This window comes from Danio aesculapii, chromosome 1 (assembly GCF_903798145.1).
Source record: "Danio aesculapii chromosome 1, fDanAes4.1, whole genome shotgun sequence".
Classification (NCBI taxonomy): Eukaryota; Metazoa; Chordata; class Actinopteri; order Cypriniformes; family Danionidae; genus Danio; species Danio aesculapii.
In genome coordinates, this window is record NC_079435.1 from 52,240,483 (window position 1) to 52,255,707 (window position 15,225).

The 15,225-nt window shown below is 36.6% G+C and overlaps 1 protein-coding gene across 4 annotated transcripts in view; it reads right to left on the bottom strand.

The window, feature by feature from the left end:
- prkcba (protein kinase C, beta a) overlaps window positions 1–15,225 on the bottom strand; it is a 68,201-nt gene that overhangs the window by 38,147 nt on the left and 14,829 nt on the right. For 2 of the 4 annotated variants that reach the window (XM_056462621.1, XM_056462613.1), the window contains exon 3: window positions 3,580–3,671. In XM_056462621.1, coding sequence (XP_056318596.1) covers window positions 3,580–3,671 — 92 coding nt within the window. The remainder of the gene's footprint in view (window positions 1–3,579; window positions 3,672–15,225) is intronic. The other 2 variants (XM_056462635.1, XM_056462628.1) reach the window with 1 other exon arrangement.

Genomic DNA, 15,225 nt, shown 5'->3' on the forward strand with positions numbered 1-15,225 from the left:
CATAAAAATGGCGCAATTCATTTCCTTCTCATTACAGGCGCCATTGCCCCTATGCAATCCTCAAATTAGTCAGTTCATGCAACGATGCATGACTGTCAGCTGACGCGCTCCATAGTGATAAATCAACCACTATTACTGTTTCCCGAACGGATTCTGTACAGACGCGATTTGATGCGGAGCTCAAGTGGACACGGTTTTGGGTGTGTATTTGAACAGAAATATACACATCATAATAATAATAATAATAATCATAATAATAATAATAATAATGGTGGTTCATTCCGCTGTGGGGATCCCAGATTAATAAAGGGACTAAGCTTAAAAGAAAATGAATGAATGAATAATAATAATAACAACATCTAGACATGTCGATCTTGTTGGGTTTTCTTTTAAACACAACAAATTGTCTTAAATGAGCATAAACAGTTAGGAAAGCAATCAAATGCTTTCATTATAGATATGTGCATTTTTAAAGTGACACTGTTAATGTATATATAATGTTCAAATTATACAGTGAAGAAAAGATGAATGAGATTTGATAGCTTTATTCAATTTCTTTATAATAGCTAATAATTTTAATGAGCTGAACTGTTCGCTAATTTATTTGCTGATTTTTCTAAAGTATATTAGTTATTATATCCTTTGTAAATAATAATAAAAACGTATTACTGACTGTTTCAGCAGTTTATTTACAATGAAACAGCTCCAGATGAACATATTTAGTGTTTTTATTAAATAAGGGGGGTATCCCTTGTTTTCACATCCCAATGTTGACAGGTATGTGTTTGTGTTATTATTTGTTTGTTTACTATAACAACAACTCTGCGCTAATGCTATCAGTTGATTAAAATACTTAGCAATTTCATAATACATTCAACCTCAATTAAACATAGTACCATATACATTTTTTCATTATTAATTTCTAATTTCTTCAGGAGTGAATGAACAACCCACAAACCAAAAGAAAAGCAAGTGAGATAAAAAAGTACGAATAAAATAAATAAATAAATAAACAATGCAGAGAATATTGAAGCACTCTAAAAGAGTAGGGTCTGTCTGCAGACTGCAAGACAGGAGCGTAACATAAAGAGGCGTAACTTGTCGTATGTTAGAGGTGAAACTTGAAATTATGGAGACCCACATGTCAAAACTATGTTGTCAGCAAGATGGTGCTGTACATCAGTTATTTACATCCACACCTACTCCACATCTACACCCAACCATCACAGTTATTAGCGTCTACACCTTCTCCAACCCTTAACCCAACCATCACAGTTATTAGCATCTACACCTTCCCCAACCCTTAACCCAACCATCAGTTATTAGCGTCTACACCTTCCCCAACCATCACAGTTATTAGCATCTGCACCTTCCCCAACCCTTAACCCAACCATGACAGTTATTAGCATCTATTCTACACCTTCCCCAACCCTTAACCCAAGCATCAGTTATTAGCATCTACACCTTTCCCAACCCTTAACCCAACCATCAGTTATTAGCATCTACACCTTCCCCAACCCTTAAGCCACCCATCACAGTTATTAGCGTCTTCACCTTCCCCAACCATCACAGTTATTAGCATCTACACCTTACCCAACCCTTAACCCAACCATCAGAGTTATTAACATCTATACCTTAACCAACCATCACAGTTATTACGTTTACACCTTCCCCAACCCTTAACCCAACCATCACTGTTATTAACATCTACACCTTCCCCAACCCTTAACCCAACCATCAGAGTTATTAACGTCTATACCTTAACCATCCTTAACCCAACCATCTGTTATTAATGTTTACGCCTTCCCCAAACCTTAACCCAACCATCATTGTTATTAAAGTCTACACCTTCCCAACCCTTAGCCCAACCATCATAGTTATTAATGTCTATACCTTCCCCAACCATCATAGTTATTAACGTCTATACCTTCCCCAACCATCACAGTTATTAGCGTCTACATCTTCCCCAACCCTTAACCCAACCATCAGTTATTAGCGTCTACATCAGGAGTCACCAATCTCGGTCCTGGAGGGCCGGTGTCCCTGCAGGGTTTAGCTCCAACTTGCCTCAACACACCTGCCTGGATGTTTCAAGTATAACTAGTAAGACCTTGATTAGCTTGTTCAGGTGTGTTTGATTAGGGTTGGAGCTAAAATCTGCAGGACACCGGCCCTCCAGGAACAAGTTTGGTGACTCCTGGTCTACATCTTCCCCAACCCTTAACCCAACCATCACAGTTATTAGCGTCTACACCTTCCCCAACCCTTAACCCAACCATCACAGTTGTTAGCGTCTACACCTTCCCCAACCATCACAGTTATTAGCATCTACACCTTCCCCAACCCTTAACCCAACCATCACAGTTATTAGCATCTACACCTTCCCCAACCCTTAACCCAACCATCACAGTTATTAGCATCTACACCTTTCCCAACCCTTAACCCAACCATCAGTTTTTAGCATCTACACCTTTCCCAACCCTTAACCCAACCATCACAGTTATTAGCATCTACACCTTTCCCAACCCTTAACCCAACCATCACAGTTATTAGCATCTACACCTTTCCCAACCCTTAACCCAACCATCACAGTTATTAGCATCTACACCTTCCCCAACCCTTAACCCACCCATCAGTTATTAGCGTCTACACCTTCCCCAACCCTTAACCCACCCATCACAGTTATTAGCATCTACACCTTCCCCAACCCTTAACCCACCCATCACAGTTATTAGCATCTACACCTTTCCCAACCATCACAGTTATTAGCGTCTACACCTTTCCCAACCATCACAGTTATAAGCATCTACACCATGTTACACCCCTTTCTTGCAGTCCACCGACAGATACAATTGCTCTAAAACGGCATTTAAAACTACTACAGCTAGGGGGAGCAAATGTAGTCCCCCCACCCCCCAACAACAACAGCATCAATAACAACAAAAAAGTGCTGCAAATATTGTTTTAAAAACACTATAGCTAGAAGAGGAAGAAGCAGAATGTTTAACCTTCATTTAAATTGCATTAAAAGTACAAACAATCTCTTTTAAAGTCAGATATAAAGTTAAACAATCCAACGTAGGCAGGTTAATGGTCCAATTATTATTTAACATCTTCCTCAATACCAGATGGTGCAAAGGTCAGGAATCAAAGCTTTCCTATGCATCAGCATGGAGGCTTGGACACGCAACAAACATCATTCAAGGAAAAACTGTATACTATAACAGCACAGGAAGTGTGTGCGCCTCCTTTTCACACATATAGGAAGCGAGGCTATAATTAGAGATTAGAGAAGAGAAAGCCGATGTGCATTTGAAGGTACAGCACAAACAAACACATGAGGAACATGAATAGTGTTCGGCTTCAATAAACAGTACATAATCAGTTACCACCAATAAATATTTAAACTGCTCGCCCAGCAGTGTGTATACGATGCGAATAAGTGTGTGTGCTGCTTAGTCACAGGAAGAAGCCTCTTCAGACCCCAAAGGAAGAGTTTCACCATCAGAAAAGACGGCGGAAGAGAAGGCCGAGATGGAGAGGATGATGAGGGTGTTTGGTTGTGTTGCGCTTACTGACTTTACTTACGTCTGATGCAGGGCCCTTGTCGGCCCCTGGGCAGGAGAAGTGAACAAACTCATGGCAGCGTTTGTGAACCACAAAACAGCACACTGGGAGAGAACAGAAAGAGAGAGAGATATACTTCTTAATTAACACAGAACATACAGGTTGACATTGTAACGCAACTTTAATTTACAGAAAGACAAATAAAAAAAAAGTCAAATCAAATGTGCTTCAGGGGTAATTATTGACTGTGCCTGAAATCACATACCTCTACACTATATAATAGGGCTGCAAGATATTAAAAAGAAATCTGACGTGATATTTTGTTTTGCTGCAATTAGGGATGCAACGATTAACCTATTTCACTATTAACCGTGCTTTAACTGGTCACGGATAATTCATTGTGTAGGCTTCTCAACGCTGTTTTTCTACATAAAACAAACCACTTCAACTAAACAAAGTTATGCCAACTGTGCGCTGGTTTAAATGTCCGAGCTTGTACACTGAGGCCCTGTTTACACTAATACCTCTTAGTTTTAGAACGGCATTTTAGAATGAAAACGATCCACGTCCACACCAGCGTTTCTCAACAACTCTCCGTCCACACTATACCACTGAAAATGAACATCACGTGCCCACACACACACACTCTGGAATGCACTGCAGCGATGAAAGCTGTGCACGTCGGACTGATCTACCGCTGGCTCTAATCTCACTATATTTGTTAAACGTGATATTTAATTCACCTTGTTGTCTATATCTAACGACATATTTCTCCACTTTAGTCTTTTGAATCTATTGCTTGTTCTCTGGTAACATGTTTTGGCTGAGCGCAAAGTTAATATATTAATTAATGTAACCACGTACACTGATTCGGCACATTTGACTGATTGCTTGCATTTATTTCCTATATTGTATTAACGTATTGCATGTTAAACTTTTATAATGGCCATTGTGGATTATTAAAACTGATATGTTTCAAAACGGCATGTTTCATATTTTTCACTGAAAATGAAAGGAGGCAGTGATGTTATAGGCTCCGTTTTGTTATAAATATGCATACAGTGAAGATGACGCTCATATAAATATGTAGCTACACGACTTCTCAACATTTTTGGTGTCTGTTAAGTTGCTATTATCAAAATGAAAATAGGCAGATCCTCATATCATGTTTTCATTTTATTGTTAGGAAAGTGAAACAACGTAGCCAGGGTGATGTGAATGATGTTATAAAGTACACTGTTCCCTTTGAAGATTTACCAAATGTGTCCTCTGGAGTTTTTTTCCATATCAAACTTGCAAAGTCTGAACTTACAAGGAGAGGATGCAAGACTGAACTATATGTAGGCTACTTAATATTGAGGAAAAAGCCCCAATAAGACCCAATGTCTGCAGCCACACCTCCGTTTTTAGATGTCTCCGTTTTCCACCATCCACACTGAGACGAAGCAGCAGCATTTTAAAATGAAAACGGCCTCTTCAGCGTTTCCAAAAAGCTCAGTTTTCAGTGCTTGAAAACTCTGGCGTAGTGTGGACGGATGGCGTAACCGTAGCAAAACTTATGCATTTTAAAACTAAAACATATTAGTGCAAATGGGGCCTGAGGCTAATATCTTCGCACACTGGATCAACTTTGGCTTATACTATTACCCAGGGGTTGTTCACATATTGCACCTTTTGCATGCGCAACATATTGGGATTGATGTGCGCCGCACTCACGTTTTCCAGGCACACCTAGTTAAAAGAACGTCACGAGAGCGCCGCGAGTCACGTGACAAGAACTGATCGGTCAGTTTCATACTTTATGGAATATACATATTTCTACTCCAAAGAGAAAAAAAAATACAAAATGAAAATACAAAAAAAAAAAATTGTAATATAGGTTCAGCAACCTTTGACTACATTTGTTCTCTTTAAAAGGGAAATACTTAGCTAATATGTAGCTTAGATTTACATTAGACACATAGTTTTAATTCTTATTTTTATTTATTTATTTATTGTTCTATCATTTATTTTCAGTCTAAAATTATTACATTTGTTTAAATGCCAAAAACCTTTTTCGCTTATTTTTATCTCCAAACAGAAATAGACTATTGTTTGTTTTTTATATTATTTTGTGCTGTATTATTTGGATACTGAGCAGCATTAAACAACATTTTAAAATATAAAGAGTTTTCATGTGAACTAGTAGTGTTTTGAAATTAATGAATGCATAATAACCGTGATAACCGTGATTATTCCTCACACTATAATCATACCTCAGACTATAATCACACCTAGTTGCAATATGAGTATACAGTGGGGAAAATAAGTATTGAATACGTCACCATTTTTCTCAGAAAACCTATTTCTAAAAAAAGTGCGGTTGACTTTAAATTTTCCCTGAATGTTGGTTACAACCAAAGAAATCCATATTGGCAAAGAAAACAAAGCTAACTAGTTTACAAATGAAGTTTTGTGTAAAAAATTAAATGACACAAGGAGAAAGTATTGAACACATGAAGAAAGGGAGGTGTAGAAAGGCAGTGAAAGCCCAGACAGCAGCTGACTATTGAGCAATGTTGGGCAAGCTACTTGAAAAATGTAGTGAGCTAAGCTATTAGCTACTCTACTTAAAATGTAGCTTAATACTAAAAGCTAGCCCCTGGGAAATGTAGCAAGCTAAGCTAAAAGCTACTTGGCAAAAGTACCTTAGCTACATCTATGCTTTTTTTTTTATTGCAATAATAAAAAATTATAATAATAAATCGCAATAAAAAATACATCTAAGCTATTTTTGCAATTTTCTTTTTTATATCGAAGCAAGCTAAGTCAATCACATCTTAATCAACAATGAAACATAAGGCATAATTGTTCAGTTCAACTATTTACTGCAAATAATATGCTGTACATAAATAGAAACAAATTATAGTTACACATTTAAAATACTATAGTAATTTATAAAGGGAAATATTTAGGAATAAGCATTATATTGTTTATATATTTACACCTCTTCATTAATGAATTACACTACATAACGTAGTATCATTAGTAACTATCATTAACTAACAGTAATTACTTTAGCCTATACTACAGTAAACTATATATATATATATATATATATATATATATATATATATATATATATATATATATATATATATATATATATATATATATATATATATATATATATATATATATATATATATATATATATATATACAAAAACTCCTCTACCTAAGTCAACTTGACATCAAGCAATTTTCTCGTGTTAGCATAATTGGTTGGCGACGTCACCGGAGTGGGAGGTGGCAGTAACTCACTAAAAAGTTTGTTGTTGACCACAGTAAAACAGGAAGAAGAAATCATCATTTTCGCCGTCATATGGATTTACTTCCATCGGCTAGACACCAGCCTCACAGCTCTGTGAATGTCGGTGCCGTCAATTATTCTGCGATCGGTAACTGTAGCTTGTGTAGATGCCACTGCGCTACTTGACTGAATAAAAATATAGCTTTGATACTGAAAAGCTATTTGATTTATAAAGTAGCGACGCTATCTTCATCACGCTACTGAGAAAGTAGTTAAGCTAGTAGCATCACTACTTGTAGCGATGCTACTGCCCAACACTGCTATTGAGTATACACACATTGCGATATCAATACGATACATTGTTCAGCCCTACTATATAGTACATTAAAAACAGTATGCGAGCTGAGTAGTATGTACAAATTCATAGTATTGGAAAAACAGTACGCGAGATTCATGATGCCATGCGAAAGAAACTATGAATGGGAGTGAAGCAATGTAGGGTAAGTCACATGATAATGACACATGTAGTATGCAAGTTCCATTAATACTAGTCACACTCATAGTATATACTATATACAGTATATCTTCAAACAGTGAACATGGAAATACTGATGCTAATAAACAGCCTTTGTTTTTTTAAGAGTGATTTGAACAATTTCTGGTTGTTAAATATTAGCATAACAGGCTCTGTCAGTTCTTAGTAAAGCTGTGGTTGGCAGATGCCACATGGTAAGTTATTTCATAATCTAACACAATCTCATTCAAACCTGTTAAAGTACAGCTGAAGTGTTTAAATACTTCTTGGTATCACTGTATACTCATTAAAATAGAGGCTCTTTATTGTTAATGATGATCCATAAAAATATTAACATTTAAAGAAACTTCCCAATGTGTGTAGTGACAAAAACTTCAACACTTTAGTTTACAGTATTCCCAATAGTGTAACAATTCCCAATAAGTAACAATTAGTAACAATTCCCAATAATATCTACTGGCTTATTAGCTGCCTATTATTAAGATCTCCAGTCTCCAGCACCTAGACTGCAGCTCTGCACAAGAAGTTTGGCCTGACGAAAAATGATCATGTCCAACTGAGCCTGGTTACTCAAGGTTTTTCCTTCACTTTTGTCAATTGATGAAGTTCGTTCCTTGCCACTGTTGTCACTGGCTTGCTTGTTTTTTTTAGGACTTGTGGAGCTGCGCATCGATGGAGTGTTTGGACTTTTAGCAGTGAAAATTAAACCACACTGAATGAACTAAACTGAACTTCAACTCTGAAAACTGGACTGAAACGGTTTCAATTTGCTAGACCTTCTATGTTAAGCTGCTTTGACATTACTATTACTACTTTGACATTGTACAAGTGCTATAGAAATAAAGATGAATTGAATATTAACCGTTTATTAGTACTCATAAAGTATGATCTTATTCTGCATTCACAATAACTAAATCCAACTACAACCTTATACATATATATATACACATATACATATATTTATATATATATACATATATATATATATATATATATATATACACACACACACACACACAGTTGAAGTCAGTATTATTAGACCCCCTGAATTATTAGCCCCTCTATTTTTTCCCCAATTTCTGTTTAACGGACAGAAGATTTTTTCAACACAATTCTAAACATAATAGTTTTGATAACTCATTTCTAATAACTGATTTATTTTATCTTCGCCATGATGACGGTAAATAATATCTGAGACACTTCTACACAGTTTAAAGTGTCATTTAAAGGCTTAACTAGGTTAATTAGGTTAATTAGACAGGTTAGGATAATTAGGCAAGTTATTGTATAATGACGGTTTGTTCTGTAGACAGTCGGAAAAAAATTGCTTAAAGTGGCTAATAATTTTGACCTTAAAATGGTTCATAAAATTAGACCGGGGGGGGGGGTTGACTAAGTATTCTGACTTCAACTGTGTGTGTGCATATATATATATATATATATATATATATATATATATATATATATATATATATATAAATATATATATATAAATAAATAAATGCACACGCACATCAACAACTTACACAAAAAAAAATCATACTATTGTTAGCTCATTCCCCATTAGCCATTGACAGCATTTGGAAACAACCTTACACGTAACATTAACAATGTTTTAATAGACATCAGCAATTAAATTATTTGCCTTAATCTGAATAAGACAATATTATGATTTAGGTGTTTACTTGAGTTGCATTTTGAATGTTCCTTCCATGATCCCGTTTTACATGTTATAGCACATAGTTTGATTACTTTGATGTCATTGCGTCACCATGGTGGTTTCCTATTTTTCATTTATTATGACTTTAGTCAGAATAAGGTTATCAAAATAAATTAATAATAAAAAAAAAAAGTAAATTAAATAAAAAATATAAAAAGCGCTGTTTACATGGTGGACTCTTAATCAGAGTAATGTCTAATTCATATTAACATCGGATTATTGGTGTCTATGTAAACGTACTCAGTGTAAACAATATTTTTTGATAAATTAATGTAATGTCTTTTAAGCTGAGCTCAGACAACATTAATTTTCTTTCTCTTCCAACATTTTTTAAATGGGTTTTATTATTAGTTTTTGCGATGATGTACAAATCACATATAATCACTCTCATTATTGTATATGCATACAAGCAAATCCTGTCCATGCTCATTTTAGACCCTGTGCACATGTCAGTGTTGGTGACTCAGAACAATATTTCCATTCTGAATTGTATTTGCCTAATTGCCCAATTTGCCTACTACTTTATCATGTACTGTCCAATGTACAGTTATACCAGAATGTGCTAGTACCAGTACACGACATCAAAAAACAACTGCAGACTCCACTGTATGTACACAGATCAATAATAATGTTTCTTTATAAAGTAAACTACTGCCTACTACTGGCCTGGCATACATAATGCAGCTTTTTAAACCATTGATGGGACAATGGCAGGTTTTATTTTTTTGCCATTGCCTCGATGATAAACTAATTCAAAACTTATACATTTTTAACACATTGTTAAATTAATATACCATCAAATTTTATTCAAATCACAAAAACCTAGACACTAAATCATAGTTTATAGCAAAAGGACCCACTGGTGTTTAGGGACCATACAAAATGTGTGTACTTTGTGTATAGGAAGAACCAGCACTATAAAATATAAAACATTCACACCTAAAACTATGCATTTAATGTTAAATTAGCAATAGGTAAAACTACTGTAGGTCAAAATTAAATAAGTGAGAGAATTAAAAAAACTGGTTTTCTGTAAATCCACAAAACAAAACCAAATTGAATTCTATAATTAGGAATCAATATAAAAAGTATGCATTGATCTGTCTAAATGTGGTACTGTCACCAGAAATCAGTTAATAATGATTTACTAGATACAATCTCTGCACAAAATACCCAAAAACAGCCTATATGCTTAAAAGCTTTGGATGGCATAAAAATCAAGCTAAAGCAATATGACGTTTATGTAATCTGTTTGTTTTATAATCTGTCCAACAGTATGGCAAGCTAAGCCAATAATCATAAAATGCTAAATGATTATTTGCCAGCTAAGCCCAGATTTCATTCTAAGCGATGCCTGAGAGTATGGTACGATTCAGACTTATTATCAAACTGAAAAGACTGTGCTGTAATCATAAACATGCACACTGAAGCACATCACTGTGATGCTTTCATGCGAGCGGCTCATGACAGCAGTGTTTTTAAGTGTCTCATTGCACAGTAAAAGATCCACATTAGCTCCATGTGAACTTGTGTTTAACATCAATACCAAAATAAACCAACCCAGGCTCATTCTGAAAACGTACCCCTATATACATTTCTGGAGAGCGCCAAATACGTTCCAGGAGGTGTGTATGCTTTTTTAGATCTCAAATTTTCTTACGAGTGCCATTCCCGCCTGCTCTTCTCGCATAAATCCACTACAGGCCGCTGTCGACTGACTGACTGATCAACGGACACACTCCCTTCCTTCCCTAAAACAAAACCAACAGTGTTTTGACCCACCCACCCACTTCCCAACCAAGCAATCCAGAAAAAGAAAAGCCCTCGCCTGATTTTTTACCATGTTTTCAGATTTTACCACATTCTCACCCTGTTATTTACATGTTTATTTTATGGCTTCTGTTTTTGTCTTACCCACTTTCTGGAACCGTTCTTCGCCAGACTTGAACCCGGTCATCGTGGTCAACTTCTCTCTGCGTCTCAAATCCGCAAACATACATGGCGAGCTAACTAGACAAACTGGTAACCATCCATACGGAGGTAAGCGGTCAGCTTGTAACCGCGAAAAGAAGTCACCCCGTAGCATTTGTTTTAAAGACGGAATGCAGCCATAACTTCATCTGGCTACATATTTCGCAATCTCCAGAAATGTATACAGGGCTATGTTTTCAAAATGAGCCTATGTTCAAATAAACTTTCTATAGTTTGAAGGGTAAAAATAATACTTTTCTAATTTTACGGTTGTCATTTAAAAAAAAACAACAATCAACAATGATCATTTGCTTTATGTATACAAAGGTTAAATATAAATAATCAAATCTGTCAGTGTGCGAAGACCCAATATACTTGTGTAACATCTAATGTACAGTTTAATAAAAATTAAATAAATTAAATGTTGTTTGTGAGCGGATGAACAGTTTCTGTATGTGATTCACAAGCGTTTTCCATTTATTTACGATTTTGGAAGCTTGATCTCTGCTCTGTCCACTTTTTATTTATTGGTGTTTACATAGACCATACATAGTAGTATAGTACAATACAACATAGAAACAATTACAGATTGTCTTAGTTTTCTTATTTTCCCCCTTTATTTTCTTATCTATCCCCCAAGATAAAATTAATCAAATTTATGAATTATAAACGAACATATGTTCTGAGATAAAAATAAATAAATAAATAAATAAATAACAATAAATAAATAAACAAACAAAAAAACTGAAAAATTAAGGAAAATAAAAAAAATTTATAATAATTTTATAATAAATCTCTCAAGTTTTGCCTTGTCGGCTTTTGATGTTGAAAATTCAACTCTACAGTTTAACAAAGTGACTTTTATTGACATTTTTGTCATGTCATGTCATGTCATTTTTATCCACTTATCCAGGGCCGGGTCACGGGGGCAGCAGTCTTAGGAAAAACTCCAGACTTCCCTCTCCCCAGACACTTCCTCCAGCTCCTCCGGGGGGATCCCGAGGTATTCCCAGGCCAGTCGAGAGACATAGTCCAGCATGTCCTGGTTCTTCCCCGAGGGCTCCTCCTGGTGGGAAATGCCTGGAACACCTCCCTAGGTAGGCGTCCTGGAGGCATCCGAAACAGATGCCCGAGCCACCTCAGCTGACTTCTCTCGATGTGGAGGAGCAGCGGCTCTACGCCAAGCTCCTCCCAGGTGACAGAGCTCCTCACCCATGACATTTTAGTAGTTTGAAGTAATATAAATGTATAAGGAATAATATATAGATAAACAAGTATGTTAAATAACTGAAAATGTACTCGCAGTTTATTAAAATGTTTTTGTACCGTAACATACAACCCCAACCCAGACAGTATATCACTTTAAACTATTAAAAATGTTAATAAAAGTCACTTTTCCCAACTTTCCAAGGTTAAACATGAGACTGTTTCCTATGACGCTCCAGAGACAGACGAGTCTTCGCTGAGGCCAGCTTCCAGCCTCCGCCACTGAGACTGCAGCTCTGCACAAGACGTTTGGCCAGCGGAGAAATTAAAATGGTCGTGCCCAACTGAGCCTGGTTTCTCTCAAGGTTTTTTTTTCTTCACTTCCGCCTTTAGTGAAGTTTTTTTTCCCTCTCCGCTGTCGCCACTGGCTTGCATGGTTCAGGATCTGTAGAGCTGCGCATCGTTGGATTTGCTCTTCAATATTTGGACTCTCAGTAGTGATTATTAAACCACACTGAACTGAGCTAAACTGAACTGAACTTAAACACTACAAACTTAACTACACTGTTCCTATTTACTGTGACCTTTTATGTGAAGCTGCTTTGACACAATCTACATTGTATAAGCGCTATACAAATAAAGGTGAATTGAATTGAATTGAATTAAAAGTTGTTGGAAAAAAAGATCAAGCTCCCATAATGCAATTTAAAAGATAAAAAAACTGAAAAATATTCAAATAAACTGATATATTACGGATATTTCTTACAATGTGGCTACATAAAAGAATATAAAACATAAAACAATTTTTTTTCTTCCTAGAAAACAAGTAGTGAGAAGTCTGTAAGAAAACTAACGGTCAGATTAGGGAACTTTCAAGAGGCAAAATAGTTGACTTGATGATGACGTTTGTTCGCCTTTCACCTTGAAGTTAGATAAAAAGCAGGAAATTACTAAATTTTAAAAATCACTAAAGCATTTCAGCTGGTGTTTGGAAAAATATGTAAAATTCGCCCTTCAAATACAAACAAATCATTAACATGTGTCTATACCAACATTACTGTAAAAAAAAGAGCATAATTCACTTTAAACATATCTTATGAACTGTGAAATTCATTCATTCTCCTTCAGCTTCCTTTATTCATCAGGAGTCGCCACAGCAGAGTGAACCACCAACTTTTCAAGCATACGTTTTACACAGCGGATGCCCTTCCAGCCGCAACCCAGCACTGGGAAACACCCACTCATTCACACATATACACTACGGCCAATTTAGTTTATTCAATTCACATATAGCGCATGTCTTTGGACTGTGGGAGAAACCGGAGTACCTGGAGGAAACCCACACCAACATGGGGAAAACATGTAAACTCCACACAAAAATGCCAACTGAACCAGCTGGGACTCAAACCAGCGACTTTCTTGCTGTAAGGCAACTGTGCTAACCACTAAGCCACCGTGTTGCCCAACTGTGACATTAACTTCCAAAAAAAAAAACTCGACAGCCGTAAAGAAATGGCAATCAGATACACACTCACGAACAACCCCACAGGCCGTTCAGACTTTAATCACTGCGATCAAGCATTCATTATTAACCAGACGTTTAAATATGTATTGTTTGACCAATAATTTATGAGGCTGATAACTTGATGGCAACTGTTGCGATCTGTGATTTAACTACAAACGCTCTTTTTTCTTCTCTCTCTAGCTACTCTTTGTCCTTCTGAATATCTTGCTGAACTCGACGAACAAGGTAAACATAACTACAGGGGAAGAGGTGAGGGAGGAACCATGCAGACGCACACAAGGTAAATCGATCTCATCTCTCAAACACACACACACGCATACGCGCACACACACACACACATTCCAACCGCAGGAACGCGAGCTTCATTGAATAAAGGAGAAGCAGCGACGGTCGAGTTACAGCGGCCAGACTGAAGCTGAAGAATCTCCCTTCACAGTGTTTTTCGGCACACACCCTTCCCCTTTTCCAGAGAAACATTCCAGGACATTCCCTCTAATCTGTCAGCTGTTGCCTGGCAACAACACCTAAGGGTTAAAGAAGGTGGATCTGTTCTCTCTACTAAATGTCAAGTTTTGTAGTCGGTCTCGGTTTAACTCTTGACACAATGATGCACATGTAGAAGAGACCAGCGGGGTAAGATGTGTCAGAGGTTGATGCGGGCTAGCAAACAGCACGACACTGAGCAATGAGTGCTTGCATGCTAAGAAATGTGTATGAACTGCATTGAAGTCTCATAGAAACATGCGTGTAATGGATAATCCACAGCTAGTTGTGCAATAACAGGGCTCCAGTCTAACATTTGAGGGCACTGGCACTAGTGCACATTCTGGAGATGGTGACACCAACGCTAGATTTGTAATTACTGCACATGTAATATTACTAATGTTGCAAGTTTTGTCTATTATAAGTGAATGTTTGACAGTAGCTTGAGTTGGGGTGGAATGTGATCTTTTACATTAGGTGCTGTGACTCTTCTAAAGCATAAAAATACCATAATATGTTTGCAGATATTTAAGAAACATGTCAAGTGAACATTTTTATTTATCTGAAAAGCAATGCTGAAGTCAGATATTCTGCTTTGAAAATGTGCTTCCCATGGCAGAACGGCTGTGTTTGTTTTGGTTCTTTTAACCCATCCAATGGCAGTTTAGTCAATATTTCAGCACTCCGGGTTGCCTTGAATCAGAAACGCTCTCAAAGCATGTGCTTGTGACCGAAATGCGACCTCCGGTGGACAGTGGCAGCCTCCGAAATGAGACTCAGATTCAGAGTTCAACATGAGGTTATTAATTAGCAAATAATATAAATATTACAGGCGTAAACATTAGGTGAGCAGGTTACATTGTAACCCCCTAACAACACGCTACATGACGAGATTTGCAGTGATAAGCAATTTGGCTGATTGCACCA